Source organism: Pantherophis guttatus, chromosome 2, assembly GCF_059756535.1.
Source record: "Pantherophis guttatus breed Tessera chromosome 2, ASM5975653v1, whole genome shotgun sequence".
NCBI classification, from domain to species: domain Eukaryota; kingdom Metazoa; phylum Chordata; class Lepidosauria; order Squamata; family Colubridae; genus Pantherophis; species Pantherophis guttatus.
Genome location: NC_142064.1, coordinates 277,012,843 through 277,029,060, shown reverse-complemented (window position 1 = coordinate 277,029,060; position 16,218 = coordinate 277,012,843). Strand labels below are relative to the sequence as shown.

Below are 16,218 nucleotides of genomic sequence, written 5' to 3'. Positions count from 1 at the left end.
GGGAAATGGAGATTTTGCAATATCCTTCCCCCAGGAGTGGGGAGGGAATGGGGATTTTGCAGTATCCTTCCCCCAGGAGTGGGGAGGGAATGGGGATTTTGCAGTATCCTTCCCAGTGGTGAGTTCCTCCCGGTTTGGCCTGGTTCCACCGAGCCGGTAGCGGTGACGATATGACATCACCGAACAGGTTCTGCCACCCCGCCCCCGCCTGCATTATTCTTACCTTTTATTTGGCCCCACCGCCAATCTATTGCTGCCTCCTGAGTCCCAGCTGATCGGCTAGAAGGAAGAAAACTTTAAACTCTTGCCGCGGGGCTTCAAAGGGCTGCCCTACAGCTGATCAGTGGTAAAAGGCAGTTTGGTGGTAGACCGGTGCCTCCAAAAACAAATGATTAGACCGGTGCCTGCAAAAATAAATGGGTAGACCAGTGCCTCCAAAAACAAATGAGTAGACCAGTGCCTGCAAAAACAAATGGGTAGACTAGTGCCTCCAAAAACAAATGAATAGACCGGTGCCTGCAAAAATAAATGAGTAGACCAGTGCCTGCAAAAACAAGTGGGTAGACTAGTGCCTCCAAAAACAAATGAATAGACTGGTGCCTGCAAAAATAAATGAGTAGACCAGTGCCTGCAAAAATAAATGGGTAGACTAGTGCCTCCAAAAACAAATGAATAGACCAGTGCCTGCAAAAATAAATGAGTAGACCGGTACAGCTCTACAAGCAGTTAAAAGCCTGTTAGACCAGTACCTCTGCTAAATCCTAAAGAATTGTCACATGACCGTCAAGCCACGCCCACAAAATAATCCACGCCCCCAGAACCAGTAGTAAAAAAAAATTAGAACCCACCCCTTATCCTTCCCCTGGAGTGGGGTGGGAATGGAGATTTTGCAGTAGCCTTCTTCTGCCATGCTCACCAAGCCACGCCCACAGTACCGGTAGTAAAAAAAATTGAATTCCACTACTGCACGGGAGGCTGGTTGCCAAGTGCCCAAAATGCAATCACGAGATTGGTGTGTGTGTGTGTTTGTATGCGTGCGTGTGTGCAGCCATCATACCTTTGAAAATGTGTAACTTTGCGGTGGGGGACACCATCATAACTTCAAACAATTATTAAGCAACTACTTGTAGTCAGCGCTAACGATTATCCTGTGTCTCCTTGATGGAGTTCATTGCAGGTAGTCCTTGACTTATGACCATCACTGAGCCCAACATTTTTGTTGTTAAGCGAGACAGTCATGTGAATTTTGTCCCATTTTACAACTTGTTAATTAGTGACATGGTTGTTAAGTGAATTTGGCTTCCCCCGTTGACTGTGCTTGTCCGAAGGTCACGAAAGGGGATTGCATGACCCCGGGACACCGCATCAGAAATATGAGTCACTTGTGAAGTATCCAAATTTTGATCACGTGACCATGAAGAGGTGGCAATGGTTGTAAGTGCGAAAAATGATCATAAGACACTTTTTTCAGTGCTGTTGTAATGTGGAATGTGTAAACAAATGTGTAAACTAACAGTTGTAAATCGAGGACTACCTGTAGCGGATTGCTTCCCTCACTTTCTATTCTCTTGTGTCCTTCAGTGGTTCTCAAGGAAACAGCCAATCTCAAGTCCATCAGTCTAGTAGAAAACATGATGTATCTGAAGAACCCAAAGAGATTGCACTTCCTGTGACCATCCCGGACACCATCACTGAATGGAAAGCTGGAGCTTTCTGTTTGTCAACATTCATAGGCTTCGACTTGGCCCAGCCCACTTTTCTGAAGGCCTCCCAGCAGTCCTCCAATTCAGAATAACAGAATAACAGAGTTGGAAGAGACCTTCTAGGCCAGTGTTTCTCAACCTTGGTAGCTTGAAGATGGGTGGACATCAACTCCCAGAATCCCCCAGCCAGCGCTGTTGGCTGGGGGATTCTGGGAGTTGAAGTCCGCCCATCTTCAAGCTACCAAGGTTGAGAAGCACTTTTACAGGCCAACCCCACTGTTCTGTCCTAACTACATGTTAGTCTGTGTGCAGCTAGACATGCAGCTAAACCCACCTATCCTCCAATAAAAAAGACTGTGGGCGTAGATCCGAATGCTTTATTGAAAGAACAGGATATGGTGAAATTGGGGAAAATAAGGATACATACAATGAGGACCAAATACAAGACAGGCAGTATTGCGTTACTGCTGAAAATAACAATTAATAAATACAAGTAATCTAAATCTCACCAACGATGCTCTGTGTGAGGGTTGTGGGTTTGTCCTCGGATGACCATGTGCCACAGATTTAGATGGATTCTTCTTTGTGCTTCTGCCTTCTCCAAATGCTAAAAGAAATGAAGACTGGCTTCCCAGCATGCACTTGTTTTGAGCGTGCGGGTGTGATGACCCGGGGCATGGCACTAAAGCAACACAACCAGAGAACAGGTCTAACTCCCCTTTATTGCTCCAACTGTGCCCCCAAACGTTCCCACATTCACTACAAATCCTGGAGCAAAGCTCTCATCCGCACCTGCGAGTAGTCCAGTAAGCATGGTTAGCCACACAGCAACCAAGGCCAGCAGTCCAATAAGCCAGGTTAGCAAAACAGTAACCAGGGCAAGAAGTTCAGTGAAGAAGTTCAGGCAAACTTGCAAGCCCCACAAGGGAGAGTACAGCAATCTCCAGGCTTTGGCAAGTACACACAAGGCTCAACAGATTCAACGCTTGCTCCTCAGTGGTGGGTTCCTCCCGGTTCGGTCTGGTTCGGCCGAGCCGGTAGCGGTGACGATATGACGTCACCGAACCGGTTCTCCCACCCCGCCCTCCCACCCCTCCACACACCCCCACGTTATTCTTACCTTTTATTTGGTCCCACCCCCAATCTATTGCTGCCTCCTGAGTCCCAGCTGATGACTAGAGGGAAAAAAAACCTGTTTAAACTCTTGCTGCGGGGCTTCAAAGGGCCGTCCTACAGCTGATCAGTGTTAAAAGCAAACAAATGAGTCGGGTTGTAAGTGCGAGGACTGGTCGTAAGTGCGAGGACCTTCCAGAAATTACTCTGACCAGCTAGCCACCCCCACCTAGTCACATGACCTCCAAGCCCCACACACAAAATAAGCCACGCCCACAGAACCAGTAGTAAAAAAATGTAGAACCCACCCCTGTTGCTCCTGATAAATGCCCCTCCCACTGGCACCTCCTTATATCTCAGTCCCCAGGTGTGCCTTATGAAAGGAGGCGGGGCACTCTTCTCCCTCATAGCCGGCTCAGTCTCCATTGATCTCACCCTTTTAAAAAATGCTTTTAAAAGTCTATTCTCGGATCAGGAGGGGGTAGTCCTTCCTCTTCTCCTGAGCTCTCCCTGTCTACAGGCCTTACTAATTCACAAAAGCCTTGCCTGGACGGACTCTGACCTTGCCCAGTTTCCTCCAAAGCCAATGGAGCCGCCCTCTCCATCTCTGTCAACTCTTGTTCCAGCTCATCTTTCCCCCGCAGATTCAGACTTCGACGGGGGCATGACAGCAGGCCGATGGCTAAAGAGGTTGAATCCGCTTCAAACAATATAATTGGTCATTGTCCCTCCAGCCACTAGATGGGGCTACAGAGCAACAACAGTATATAAAAGTTATATGCTGGGGCATGACACTCCCCCTCTTCTAGCGAGAACCTATATCATTCTGGACCAGGGGTATCAAGTTCGTGTCGTCACGGCAGCATCATGTGACATATCAGGACTTTCCCCCCCTTTGCTAAATCGGGTGGGGGCGGAGCCAGCACATGACGTATCCAGCCCATGGGCCACAAGTTTGAGACCCCTGTTCTGGACAAATGGCTGTCCAATCTCTCCTTAGGAATCTCCACTGATAGAGCACCCACAATTTCTGGAGGCAGGCTATTGCCTCCAGAAATTGTGGGTCCTCTATCAGTGGAGATTTTTCTCGCTCTGATTGTTCTCATTCTCAGGCAATTTCTCCTTAGTTCTAGGTTGCTTCTCTCCTTGATTAGTTTCCATTCATTGCTTTTTCTTCTGCCCTCAGGCTGCTTAATTCTTAACTGTCAATTGTTTGCATTCAAGGTCTCAAAACCGCCTGAAATTATCCTGCCCCAATTTGCAAACAAAAAAAACCCCCACTACCCACTGGATTCTACACATCTATAGCTTTCATATTTCTTTAAGGCACTGCGTATTTCTCTCGCTCCCATTTTTGCCAGAGAACTGATTTTCAATACTTTTTTTTCCCTTTAGTACATTATTTCAAATTTGATGATTTTAAGATGTCTGGACTTCAACTTCCAGAATTCCCCAGCCAGCAAACTGAAGTCCACTCAATTTAAAGTTGCTGAGTTTGAAAACACTATTCTAGCAGATGCTTCTCTATGGAATAATACAGCCATGAAAGTAATGAGTGTTTAGGGGGGAAATGAACTAAAATTTGCAGAGGGAGTGTAGGTTGTACCCAGAAGATGGTGGTTGGCTTTAACATTAGCCAGAATGGGGTTGATCCCCTTTTTTGAGTTATTTAATTGCTCTTTTTACCAAGAATAGCAAAGAGAAGCTTGTTGGATTCCTACCTCAAGCACTATTAGAATCTTTCTTCATAGATATGCTGTTTAGGATAATCTGTAGTATGTTTTTTTTAAAAAAGGAGACCAAAGCACAGATCACTAAAAAGGATCTTAATTTGCCCATTTTTTGACAGGGTTATTCAAATTTACAATCCTAAAATGTGTGGACTTCCAGAATTGCCCAGATAGCATTCTGGAAGTTGAAGTCTACACATCTTAAAAGTTGCCAAATTTGAAAAACACTGGCCTATCAAAACATCTAGCTCAGGGGTATCCAACCTTGGCACCTTTAAGACTTGTGGACTTCAGAAGGGGCTGAAAAATGGGTGGGGGCGGGGCCAGCCAATGGTGGGATTAGCTTGAACTGGTCTGAACTGGCGGAATCCGACCTCTGACTTTGAGGCGAGTGGCCGGGAGGCGGGGCTGGGTATGATGAGTGACGTCGAGTTGGCCACACCCACCCAGTCACATGACCACCCGGCCACACCTACCCAGCCAGTCTGTAGGGCACAGAACTGGTTGTTAAATTATTTGAATCCCACCACTGCGCCAGGGACCTCATGTAGGAGTATCCAAGGACAGAATTAATTTCCAAAATGAGTAGCATATCTCACTTACCCAGCACACAAAAGGAGGCCCTGGCTGAGCCTTCTACAACATTCTCCGGTAACGTCAGAGGAAAAGATTTGGACTCGGGTTCTCCTATAAAAGAGCTTCGATTATGGTGCACCTGGCACTGCTGCTCTAACTGGGCTCTTGGTGCACGTTCTGCTTAGAACAGGGGTCTCCAACCTTGACTTGTGAACTTCAACTCCCAGATGCACATTTTGGCTGAGGAATTCTGGGAATTGAAGTCCACAAGTCGTAAAGTTGCCAAGGTTGGAGACCCCTGGCTTAGAAGGCTGAGCTGCAGTAGTGCTTTTAGTGGGAATCAAATTGTTCAAGAGACCACGTCCACTGTTTATATCCTTTCCTCCCTCCTCCTCCTCCCTCTCATCTATGCTGAGATTTCACGAATGCCTGGGAATATCTCATCCTCACAACATGAGCTGTCCAAATATGGAACAACCAGTTTGGGAGGTGGCAATCTTTTTTCCAAGGAGGTTCTTTAAAACAAAGAGCATTTAGAGTAAGTTAAAGACCTGTGTCTACAGGGACAACGTACCAGGTGTACAGAGAAGAGAGTTAAATACCACTTCTTTCTCGATCCCTTCAGGCTTCACCAGAACATAAAGGGAAGGAAAAAGGGAGAGGTGAACAGGAGTGTTAAGACTTGTTTAGAAAAATCGCTGTAGAAACAACATCTGAGTTAAGTAGACGAGCACCAAGAGAAAATGCAGTTGAAACAAGTAACAAGAGGTGTGAACCATCAAGAGAAGCATTTAGAATTCATATCACTGGATAGATCAGTGACTGCTTTGTGTTGTTTCCTAACAAGGTAATTTCTGAAGGTGGAGGTTTGTTCTCCAAGCTTGTGGGTTGGTCTCTGAACCAACCAGGCTTTACCTGGTTACTACGTTACCAGGCTAGCAGAGGTGGGTTTCAGCAGGTTCTGACCAGTTCTGGAGAACCGGTAATGGAAATTTTGAGTAGTTCGGAGAACCGGTAAATACCACCTCTGACTGGCCCCGCCCCCATCTATTCTCTGCCTCCCGAGTCCCAGCTGATTGGGAGGAAATGGGGATTTTATTTATTAGTTCGATTTATATATGCTGCCCTTCTCCAGAGACTCAGGGCGGCTTACAATGCATTAAGCAATAGCCTTCATACTTTTGTATATACCTGCTTAGTAGGGCTTTTTGCCCCCCCCCCGAGCGGCGTTCTATTTTATACAAAGTCAGCTTATTGCCCCCACAATAAATGATTTTTTACTTACCTCGAAAGGATGGAAGGCTGAGTCAACCTTAAGCCTGGTGAGAATTGAACTCGCAGTAATTGTAGGCAGCTGGCAGCTAAGTACTACTTTAACAGCAGTAGTTTAGTTCACTGTGCCACCAAGGCTCTTGTGCAGTAACCTTTTGCAGTAACCTTCCCCTGGAGTGGGGTAGGAATGGAGATTTTACAGTATCCTTCCCCTGTCACACCCATCAAGCCATGCCATGCCTGCCCACCAAGCCACATCCACAGAACCGGTAGTAAAAAAATTTGAAACCCACCACTGCAGGCTAAGTAACATCTTCAGCGGAGTTTACGGGATGTCAGTGTCAGTATTTTTTCTGTTTCTGGGTGTGTCAAGTGAGGGTCTTGTGAAGGGTCAAGTGTGAGTTATCAGAGTCTCCTGGTGGGTGTTGTGATGGGGAGGTTACATCAGGTCAGAGTCATTGGGAAGTGAACTGTTGGTGGGGAGGGGTTGCGTGGGTTGGTTGAGGGTCAGTGCTGTCTCTGGCTGGCTGTGCAGTTGATTTGGATTCTGAGAGGTTTGTAAGCTGCTCGTAGGTCAGTGTGTCTGTGGATGGAACTGCTTGGGGGGGGGGGTGCCATGCTTCAGGATGAACTCACGAGCATGGCGGGTGGTAGCATGGCCGATGATTTTTGTGTTGCTCCAATCCAGCTGGTGCTGTTTGGTGTCAGTGAGTCACTCATAACTCACACCTGACCCATCACAAGATCCATCACAAGACCCTCACTTGACACACTCCACACCTGAAGCCCTTATAAATAGAAGAACACTGACACTGACATCCCCTAAACTCCACTGAAGATCCTACCTAGCCTGGTAACAAAACGTTTGGAAACCAACCCACAAACTCGGAGAACGAATCTTCACCCTCATCTTACACCCGAGCTGCAAATATTCGCCCCTATTGCAAAAGTGACACCCCTCCTGCGCGAGCTGCACTGGCTCCCAGTGGTCTTCCGGGTGCGATTCAAGGTGTTGGTTACGACCTTTAAAGCGCTCCATGGCATTGGACCTGGATACCTTCGAGACCGTCTTCTGCCACCAGTAGCCTCCCACTGGCCAGTCCGCTCCCACAGAGAGGGTCTCCTCAGGATGCCATCGGCCAAATTATGCCGGCTGGAGACACCCAGGGGGAGGGCCTTCTCTGTGGGAGGCCCTGCCCTTTGGAATGAGCTGCCCCCAGAAATTTGTAAAATCTCTGATCTCCGTGTATTTCGCTGTTTGAGTTTGAGTTTTATTAAATTTGTATACCGCCCTACTCCCGAAGGACTCAGGGCGGTGAACAGGCACAAGATAAAATACAGAAATACAAAAGTTAAAAACAATTTAAAACCAAATTAAATAATATTGGCCCACGACAATTAAAATCCCAATAAATTTAAAACAAATTAAAATTTCAATTTAAAATTTAAAAGAAAGGGGAGAAAAATTAGGCCAGGCCGGCTTGCTGGAATAAAAGGGTCTTAAGAGCACGGCGGAAGGTGCGCAGATCCGGGATCCTCCGTATCTCTGGGGGGAGCTCGTTCCAGATAGTGGGTGCCCCCACAGATAAGGCCCTCCTCCTGGAGGCCGCCAGTCGACACTGCTTGGCTGATGGCACCCGGAGGAGACCCTCTCTATGAGAGCGTACCGGCCGGTGGGAGGCTATTTGTGGTAGTAGGTGGTCCCGTAAATAACCAGGTCCTAAGCCATGGAGCGCTTTAAAGGTGGTAACCAAAACCTTGAAGCGCACACGGAAGACCACCGGGAGCCAGTGCAGCTCGCGCAGGAGAGGTGTTACACGGGAGCACCATGTTGCTCCCATAACCACCCGCACGGCCGCACTCTGCGCCAGTTGGAGCCTCCGCGTGCTCCTCAAGGGGAGCCCCATGTAGATAGCGTTACAATAGTCCAGGCGGGAGGTGACGAGGGCTGTGCCCTCAAAACCTTGTTGTTCCACCAGGCTGGGCTATCAAGGTAAAGATTTTAACTGGTTTTTAAATATGGGATTTTAAATTTGGGGGTTTTATAATTGAGCCTATCATTTAATAATTTTAATTATTTTTAAATTTTGTCTGTCTTTGTGCTTTTAATCAGGCTGTACACCGCCCTGAGTCCTTTGGGAGAAGGGCGGTATAGAAATAAATAAAATAAAATAAAATAAAATAAATAATAAAATAAAATAAAATAAATAATAAAATAAATAAAGTAATTTCTGTTTTCAGTTTTATTGAACAGCCCTATAAGGATCTACTTGCTTGGTCCCTCTAAGGACAGTAAAGTTTTAGCCAGGTGACTAGGAAAAGAATGTTAGGTTGGGCTTTTAGACCGATGAAGAAATGTTATATCCTTCCCTCCTTCTTAGTTATTACACAAATTCCTTCAACCCCTCATTTAGTCCACATCTTTTTCAGTCCTCAAAACCATTTTTTTTTCTTCCAGCAAAAACTCCATATGAGGTTTTCAGTCTTTCAAAAAGATTTTTATTGTTTTTTTCCCCTCTCTCTACTCACACAGCAAATTCGGACATTTTCAAAATCCCTTTCTCCACCCTCTAGGGGACAAACAGACTTCTGGAGATGAATTTCTCTGTTGTTGTTGTTTTAAATGTAACCCAGCCCCTTTGAAACCACATTAATTCTACAAGAATCCACCAGCCTGGAATGATCAAGAACAAAGGTGAACAGAAAGGCAAGACTTCAACAGAACAGAAATAAATAAATATAAAAGAGAAAAAGGTGTAGGGGAGATTGTAGGAAAAGGGGGATTCCTTCCCAGAGACTATGGAGATTCTTTGTTATCCGCCATAGAGGTTCCCCAACCTTTCCCATTTTGTGAGCCAGGAGTGAAGGTGAAAAGGTTCTGCAAGAGCAGTGCGGTAGCTTGTGAACAGCTTCCTTTGCACTTGCCTGCTGCTTGTGTAAGTAGGGATGTGTGGGTGCATGAGCACACTCGCCTGTCACTTCCACGGCCCAGTTCTGGACAGCTCAATTACCGGTAGTAGATCACGGCTCTGGGAGATTGGGGACCCTTTATCCAGGTCATGCCTGTTCCAAAGGTCATCCCTCAACACTGTCAAACTAGTTACTAAGTCTGCGCTACTATTAATATTCTCATCATTCCTATCACCCATCTCCTCCCACTTATGACTGTATGACTGTAACCTTGTTGCTGGTATCCTTAAGATTTATATTGACTGTTTCCCTATGACTATCATCAAGTGTTGTACCTTATGTTTCTTGATGAACGCATCTTTTCTTTTATGTACATTGAGAGTGTATGCACCAAGAGAAATTCCTTGTGTGTCCAATCACTGCAGAACTGCAGAAAAAAAAAATCCTACCAACCTAGCTTCCATTGAGGACCTGTATACTGCACGAGTATAAAAAGTATAAAAAGAGGGCTGTGAAAATATTTACAGACCCCTCGCATCCTGGACATAAACTGTTTCAACTCCTACCCTCAAAATGACGCTATAGAGCACTGCACACCAGAACAACTAGACACAAGAACAGTTTTTCCCTGAACGCCATTGTAGGAAGAAATATCCTTCTGGGTTCAGCTCCAAGTGGACGTGCACTGGAAACATGGAGACTGCTTGGAAAGATGGTTTAATGGTGGACAGGATCACATGGTTTGAGTTCCTGAACAGAAAAGGACGGAAATGCTGAGAGTCCCTGGGTTTTATGCCCTCTCTGGCTTTGAATTTCCTGGGGCCCAGAAAGAGTATCCTGATTGGTTGTCAGACTCGCAGGGGGTGGGGGTCTTAGCTAGCCTTGCTGGCTGATGTAATCTTCCCAGGTGCCATGTGGTGAGTTTCTGTTGCTAGATGGGTCCTATTGTGTTAGTTTCTGTTGCTAGATGGATCGTATTGTGTTGCAGATGATGGTCGATTGACAAAGGATTGGATTTCTGCCTCTGGCCCATTGACAAAAGGGGGGAAGGCAGGAAGGTGGGAGATGCTTTGTCTTTAAAACATGCTTCTCCATTTCTCATCCAGGGAAACATAATATTCTGCCTTTTTAATATTTCCTAAAATATTTCATTCTTCCAGGAGAGGGGTGGGTGCTAACTTCCTACACCATCACTCTGCTAAACAAATAATTCCCTCAACACTGTCAAACTATTTACTAAGTCTGCACTACTATTAATCTTCTCATTGTTCCCACCACCCATCTCCTTCCACTTATGACTGTATGACTGCAATTTTGTTGCTTGTATCCTTACCATTTTTTTTTAATTTGATTTATATGCCGCCCTTCTCTGGAGACTCAGGGCGGCTTACAATGCGTTAAGCAATAGCCTTCATACTTTTGTATATTTATACAAAGTCAGCTTATTGCCCCCACAAACTGGGTCCTCATTTCACCTACCTTAGAAAGGATGGAAGGCTGAGTCAACCTTGAGCCTTGGAGAGATTCGAACCAGCAGTAATTGCAGGCAGGTGTGTTAATAACAGGGTGCTTAGACCACTGTACTATCAAGGCTCTATATACACTATCAATTTATATTGATATTGTTTCCTGATTGCTTATTTGTACCCTATGACTATCATTAAGTGTTGTACCTTAGAATTCTTGATGAACGTATCTTTTCTTTTATGTACACTGAGAGCTTACACACCTAAGACAAATTCCTTGTGTGTCCAATCACACTTGGCCAATAAAAAATTCTTTTCTATTCTATTCTATCACACTTGGCCAATAAATAGATTCTATCTATCTATCTGTCAAAAGGCAACTGGACTTTGTTTTTGCTTGAAGACGTTTCGCTTCTCATCCCAGAAGCCTCTTCAGTTCTCGGCTCAGGACCAATAAACAGCTGTGAAGGAATCCGCAAAGGATGTATTGGTTGCATGTTTATTTCATGATAAATGTCTTCCCTGCGCTTTTTCCTTTTCCCACGTTTGAAGCATCCCCGTTTTCGTCTCCCTCCCCTTCTTCCGCCTCTTCCAGGCACACATCCACATTTCGCAGAGGATTGCGGGAGAGAGAGAAACCCCAGGTGGCCAGAAACCGCAATCAAAGCAGGTTTTATCCCAAGGCGCTTTGCTCACTTCAGCCCAGCTCAACCTTCACCCCCCCCATCATTCCCGGTCCCTGCAGCAGCCCTTCTCGACCCTCGCATCCCCCCCCCGCCACTCTCGACGAAACGGCCCGCCACGAGCCGAACTACTAGGGCGTCCTGTAACCGTCGCTAGGGAACGGCGCATGCGCAGAGGACCTTTCTCAGCCGTCGATGCCGAGCGGAGAACGAGGCGATAGTTACCTTAAAAGTCGCTCTAGCCAAGAGCAGTAAACGAAGGGGGTGGGTGGGTGGGTTAGGGCACTTGTAAGAGTTTGCCTCTCTAGGAAGCAGCACTCTCTGGTTTACAGAGTCAGGGAGACTAGGAGAGCGCGTGAAGTTTTGGCGGGAAGGATTTCCAGCTGCGCTTCTCCGCCTCAGAGTCCCTGAGGGAGCGGAGCCCCGCCAACTCTCCCCCCTGAAACCGGGAAAGGGACGGCGGAGGGTCCCCCGTGACCGAAGGCGGCCTCGAAGGGGCCGTCGTGACTGCGCTGAAGCCGGGGACCGAATGGAGGCCCGGGGGTCTCCTTTGCAGGCGGGGAGCGGCGGCCCGAGCGGTCTCCCCGAGGAACCCCACAGCCCCGAGGCTGAGCGCTGGCGCTTTCGCAGCTGCATCTCCCGGGAGGCCGAGGGGCCCCGGGCGCTTTGCAGCCGCCTGTACGGGCTGTGCCGGGGGTGGCTGCGGCCCGAGCGGAGCAGCAAAGCCGAGATGCTGGACCTGGTGGTGCTGGAGCAGCTGCTGGCCCTGCTGCCCCCGGAGCTGGCGGGCTGGCTGAGGGAGTGCGGGGCCGAGAGCTGCGCCCAGGCGGTAGCCCTGGCCGAAGGCTGCCTCCTCGGCCCCGCAGCCGCCCCGGAAAAGCTGGCAAAGGGCCAGCAGGTGAGGGAGCTTCATCCTCTTCGACGCCTCTGCTGTCTCTTCTTTACAGATAATCAGAGAGAAAAGACATCCAGACAACACGTGTTGGATTGGTGTAAATAGCATGTGGGGAACAAAATTATTAAAAACCCTGCTACTTTTGCTGCAAGTAAAAAGAGACAATGGGAAAAAGTATTTTAAAAATAACAATATTCTATTAATGTGACTTTATAATGAAGATAGAGCTAATCTTCATTGTCATAGTTCTTGTCTGGACTACCTCCAAGGAAAATAGGAAGTAAGGAATGAAATATTTCACAAAAATGGCAGGTGTTTATCCAGAAATAACAGTAACCTACAGAGCAGGAGTTCCCAAGTACTTCCATTCTGACTTGGGTTGCTAAAATAAAGTTGGAGCAGGAAAACGCAATGCAAGAGAGCTAACATGGTTACAGTCATTTGAAAGTGGATCATAAAACAGGCTATTCTTTCAGTTGCAGGAGCCATATGTGGGGGAAATGTCAGCAGAGCACCAGGGACAAGATCAATCAAGTTGTTCAGTAGAGCTTTTTTTCAGGAGGATCCAACTGGGGACAGCTTGCCAGGTAAGTGTAGGTTTCTTGTGAAAAGTTCAAACTCCTTTAGTTCATGAGCCACTTTGAAAACTAAATGCTGAGCCTGTGTGCATTTGAACCTGGTGTCCCCACAGAATGCCCCAGTGAATCCCATTTAACTTTCAAGATTGTTCTGGGGATGAAAACGAAGGACAATTCTCAAGAGTCTTGTATTAGGAAGTGTAATTTATATATTGGAAGACTTTAATCTTTATTAACATTTTTCTAAAGACTTTGGAAAAGCAGTTAAAAAGCAGAAGTGGTGAAGTGAAACAATATCAATTCCACAAATAGGCCAATATATCCATTTAAAAATAAATTATGGGAAGGACAAATTTCTCACATAAAAACCCCTAAAACTGACAGATAAGCTGACAGGTAAGACTGTTGGTCAAGTGAGTTGATATTTCCAGGGTCATTTACAACATTTTGAAACATGTCGGGTAAAAAATTCTTAGTAGGGATGCCCTGTTTTCTAACAAATTTGTATTTTGCTGAGCCAGAGAGATGAGACTGCCCAAAACCTCCTTGGCGAGTTATTCCAGGCTTGGGGGGTGGGGTATGTTCCCAAGGAGTGTCCTCCTACCATTTGGATCCATCGAAGCCGTATTTGCAACAGCAGCCTGAAGGAGATGGAGGGAGGCTTCTCAGCTTTAGGCACCTTTAAAGACGTACAGGACCTATGCCTGTCCTATAAGAAAATGTCAATTTGATCTCTTGGAAAGCTCTGTTTTCTTTTTTTGGAGTAAGAAAGAAAACAGAGGATTATCTACTAATGAAGATGATATTTCCTTTCTAGAGCTATGTTACCTTTGAGGAGGTGGCTGTGGAATTCACAGAGGAGGAGTGGGCACTGCTGGATTGTGGCCAGAAAGCCTTGTGCACAAAAGTCATGTTGGATGTTTCTAGGAATATAGCTTCTCTAAGTAAGAATCCCTTTTGCTCTGGGTGCCATTTATTGGGAAAGGTGCTTTCAATAGGATGTAAATGGGGAGAATACCTGGACTAAATTGCATAAGGTGGTCAGGAGTCTACCTGACCACCACCAGGAAAACATTTTTAACCTCAGGAAAATCATAGTCAGAATGCTTAGTGTGTAACTAATATCCAGTTGAGGAGGCACTGCCGCAAAGAGCCCCCATACAAATCCCGATGGGCCCTGTATGACAAACCAGCTGAGGTATTCCGTGGGCAGTTTTGTCAAAGGTTGTCATCACAGCAGCTCTTCTAGAACACAACTAAGGTCTTGGCAGAAATGCTCACCATAGGTTTGTGAAAGACCTTAGATGCTCCATGGAAATGCCTGGGCAGCTTGACATCAACAGCAAAACCTTAATCTGGTTCAGGAGTGAAGAATCCCTTGAATAAATCTAAATCCCTTAGAGTCACCTGAATAACAATTTCCACCTACCATCTCCTAGCTGACACATAGCTGGTGCCAAACCTGATGCTCAGATGGGCATATTTTTCACTGGGGAGACCCCCTCCTTCATTATTGTAAATTCTAATGGGAATTTGTTTTCTTTTTTCAAAGCAGATGATGGTGATTGTAATGGGCTAGAGAACAAGAAGGACAAGCAGCTGAGGTTATTGAAATGGCCAAGAGGAGTAACTGCAGAGAGCCATTCCTTCTCTTTTACAATACCTAAAATACGGAATACGGAACATAAACCACAACGGTCTGTAAAATGTGAGAGGGATTTCAGACTAAGCAAAAAGATGAAATTATGCATGAACTGTGGAAAGAGCTTCAGTAGCAAGAGTATTCTTAATTGCCCTCAGAGGAGCCACATAGGTGAGAGGCTATATAAATGTCCAGAATGTGAAAAAAGCTTTTGTCAGAAAACAGAGATGATTTGTCCTAAAAAGATTCACACAGGGCACAGACCATATAATTGCCTGGAATGTGGAAAGAGCTTTTTTGAGAACAGTGATCTTACTCGACATCAAAGGATCCACACAGCGGACAAACCCTATAAATGCCTGGAGTGTGGAAAGAGCTTCACTCAGAAAGGAAAACTTAATTCTCATAAAAAGATCCACACTGGGGAGAGGCCGTGTAAATGTATGGAAACTGGAAAGATGTTTATTGACAGCTGGCACCTTACTCTCCACCAAAGGATGCACACGGGGAAAAGACCATATAAATGCTTGGAGTGTGGGAAAAGCTTTAACTGGAGCAATAATCTTATTCGTCATGAAAGGATCCACACGGGGCAGAGACCATATAAATGCATGGAGTGTGGAAAAAGATTTGCTCAAGCAACACATCTTAATTCTCATAAAAGGATCCACACTGGGGAGAGACCATATACGTGCATGGTGTGTGGAAAGAGTTTTGCTCAAAAAGCATATCTTAATGATCACGAAAGGATCCACACAGGGGAGAGACCATATAAATGCACAGAGTGTGGAAGTGACTTCCGTACAAGGCATAATCTGAGTCGCCATCAGAGGATCCACACAAATGAAAAAACATGGTTGCATGGAGTTTGGAAAGAGAGTCACCGAGAGTATTGATATTACGTGCCATCAAAGGATCAATACAGTGGATAGACCATACAAATGCCTGGAGCGTGGAAAAAGCTTTATTGACAAATGGCGCCTTACTTTTCACCAAAGGATGCACACAGAGGAGAGAGTATAAATAAATGCAAGGAGTGTAGAAAAAGCTTTCATTGGAACAGCGATATTTGTCATGAAAGGATCCACACTGGGGAGAGACCATATAAATGCATACAGTGTGGAAAAGCGTTTACTCAGAAAAGTGGTCTAAGTCATGAAAGAATCCATACGGGAGAAACCATTTCAATGTACAGAATATGGAAAGAGCTTTGTTCATAAAGGACACCTTAATTTTCTTGACAGAATCCACACTAGGGGGAGGTCATAAAAATGTGTGGAGTGTGGAAAGCTTTATTAACAAATAGCATCCTTGATTTTCCTCTTAATTTACCTAAAAACCTCTAAATAAATTAGAATTCACATGAATTTATCAAATTTAGAAAGCATTTCAACCTACAGAGTTACGTTAATTCTCATATTCTTTCCTCTTAAGATTTATCTAAACAAATGTTTTCATTACCATTTGATATCTTCTGACCAGACGAAGGAGTGAGATCAGATCCAGAAAGGAAAGCTTTTTGACCAGTTGCCGAGGCAATTATTCCTCACTACTAGAGCTTCCCAACATATTTTGAGTAAGAAACTGCTTATACTCTTACAGTTTGGAACATTAATAAACTCTTATGACCTGTAATTCTCCTACAGTCTC

At 45.6% G+C, this 16,218-nt stretch overlaps 2 protein-coding genes across 3 annotated transcripts in view; both read left to right on the top strand.

Annotated features, from left to right (window-relative positions):
• Positions 1 to 2,211, top strand: part of LOC117656702 (alpha-1-macroglobulin-like) — a 45,568-nt gene extending 43,357 nt beyond the window's left edge. Inside the window, exon 19 of the mRNA XM_060693481.2 lies at positions 1,582 to 2,211. Coding sequence (XP_060549464.2) covers positions 1,582 to 1,795 — 214 coding nt within the window. The 3' untranslated portion in view covers positions 1,796 to 2,211. The remainder of the gene's footprint in view (positions 1 to 1,581) is intronic.
• Positions 2,212 to 8,871: 6,660 nt separating this feature from the next.
• LOC148115960 (uncharacterized) lies at positions 8,872 to 16,208 on the top strand. 2 transcript variants are annotated; one of them, XM_087884520.1, is made up of 4 exons: positions 8,872 to 12,351; positions 12,825 to 12,935; positions 13,744 to 13,870; positions 14,479 to 16,208. In XM_087884520.1, exons 1-4 carry the CDS (start codon positions 11,983 to 11,985, stop codon positions 15,462 to 15,464), a joined length of 1,593 nt encoding a protein of 530 aa, XP_087740646.1. In that variant the 5' UTR covers positions 8,872 to 11,982; the 3' UTR covers positions 15,465 to 16,208. The 2 variants fall into 2 exon arrangements, with proteins under 2 accessions (XP_087740646.1, XP_087740647.1); XM_087884521.1 differs by having other exon boundaries at positions 8,874 to 12,351; positions 14,482 to 16,208.
• The last annotated feature ends 10 nt before the right edge of the window (positions 16,209 to 16,218 follow it).

What these genes read in the sequence shown, in the direction of transcription:
- LOC148115960 (XM_087884520.1), top strand. Translation starts at nt 11,983, where the DNA reads ATGGAGGCCCGGGGGTCTCCTTTGCAGGCGGGGAGCGGCGGCCCGAGC. An exon ending in AACTGGGGACAGCTTGCCAG is followed by an intron (nt 12,936 to 13,743) that starts GTAAGTGTAGGT and finishes TTTCCTTTCTAG; the next exon opens with AGCTATGTTACCTTTGAGGA. An exon ending in TAGGAATATAGCTTCTCTAA is followed by an intron (nt 13,871 to 14,478) that starts GTAAGAATCCCT and finishes CTTTTTTCAAAG; the next exon opens with CAGATGATGGTGATTGTAAT.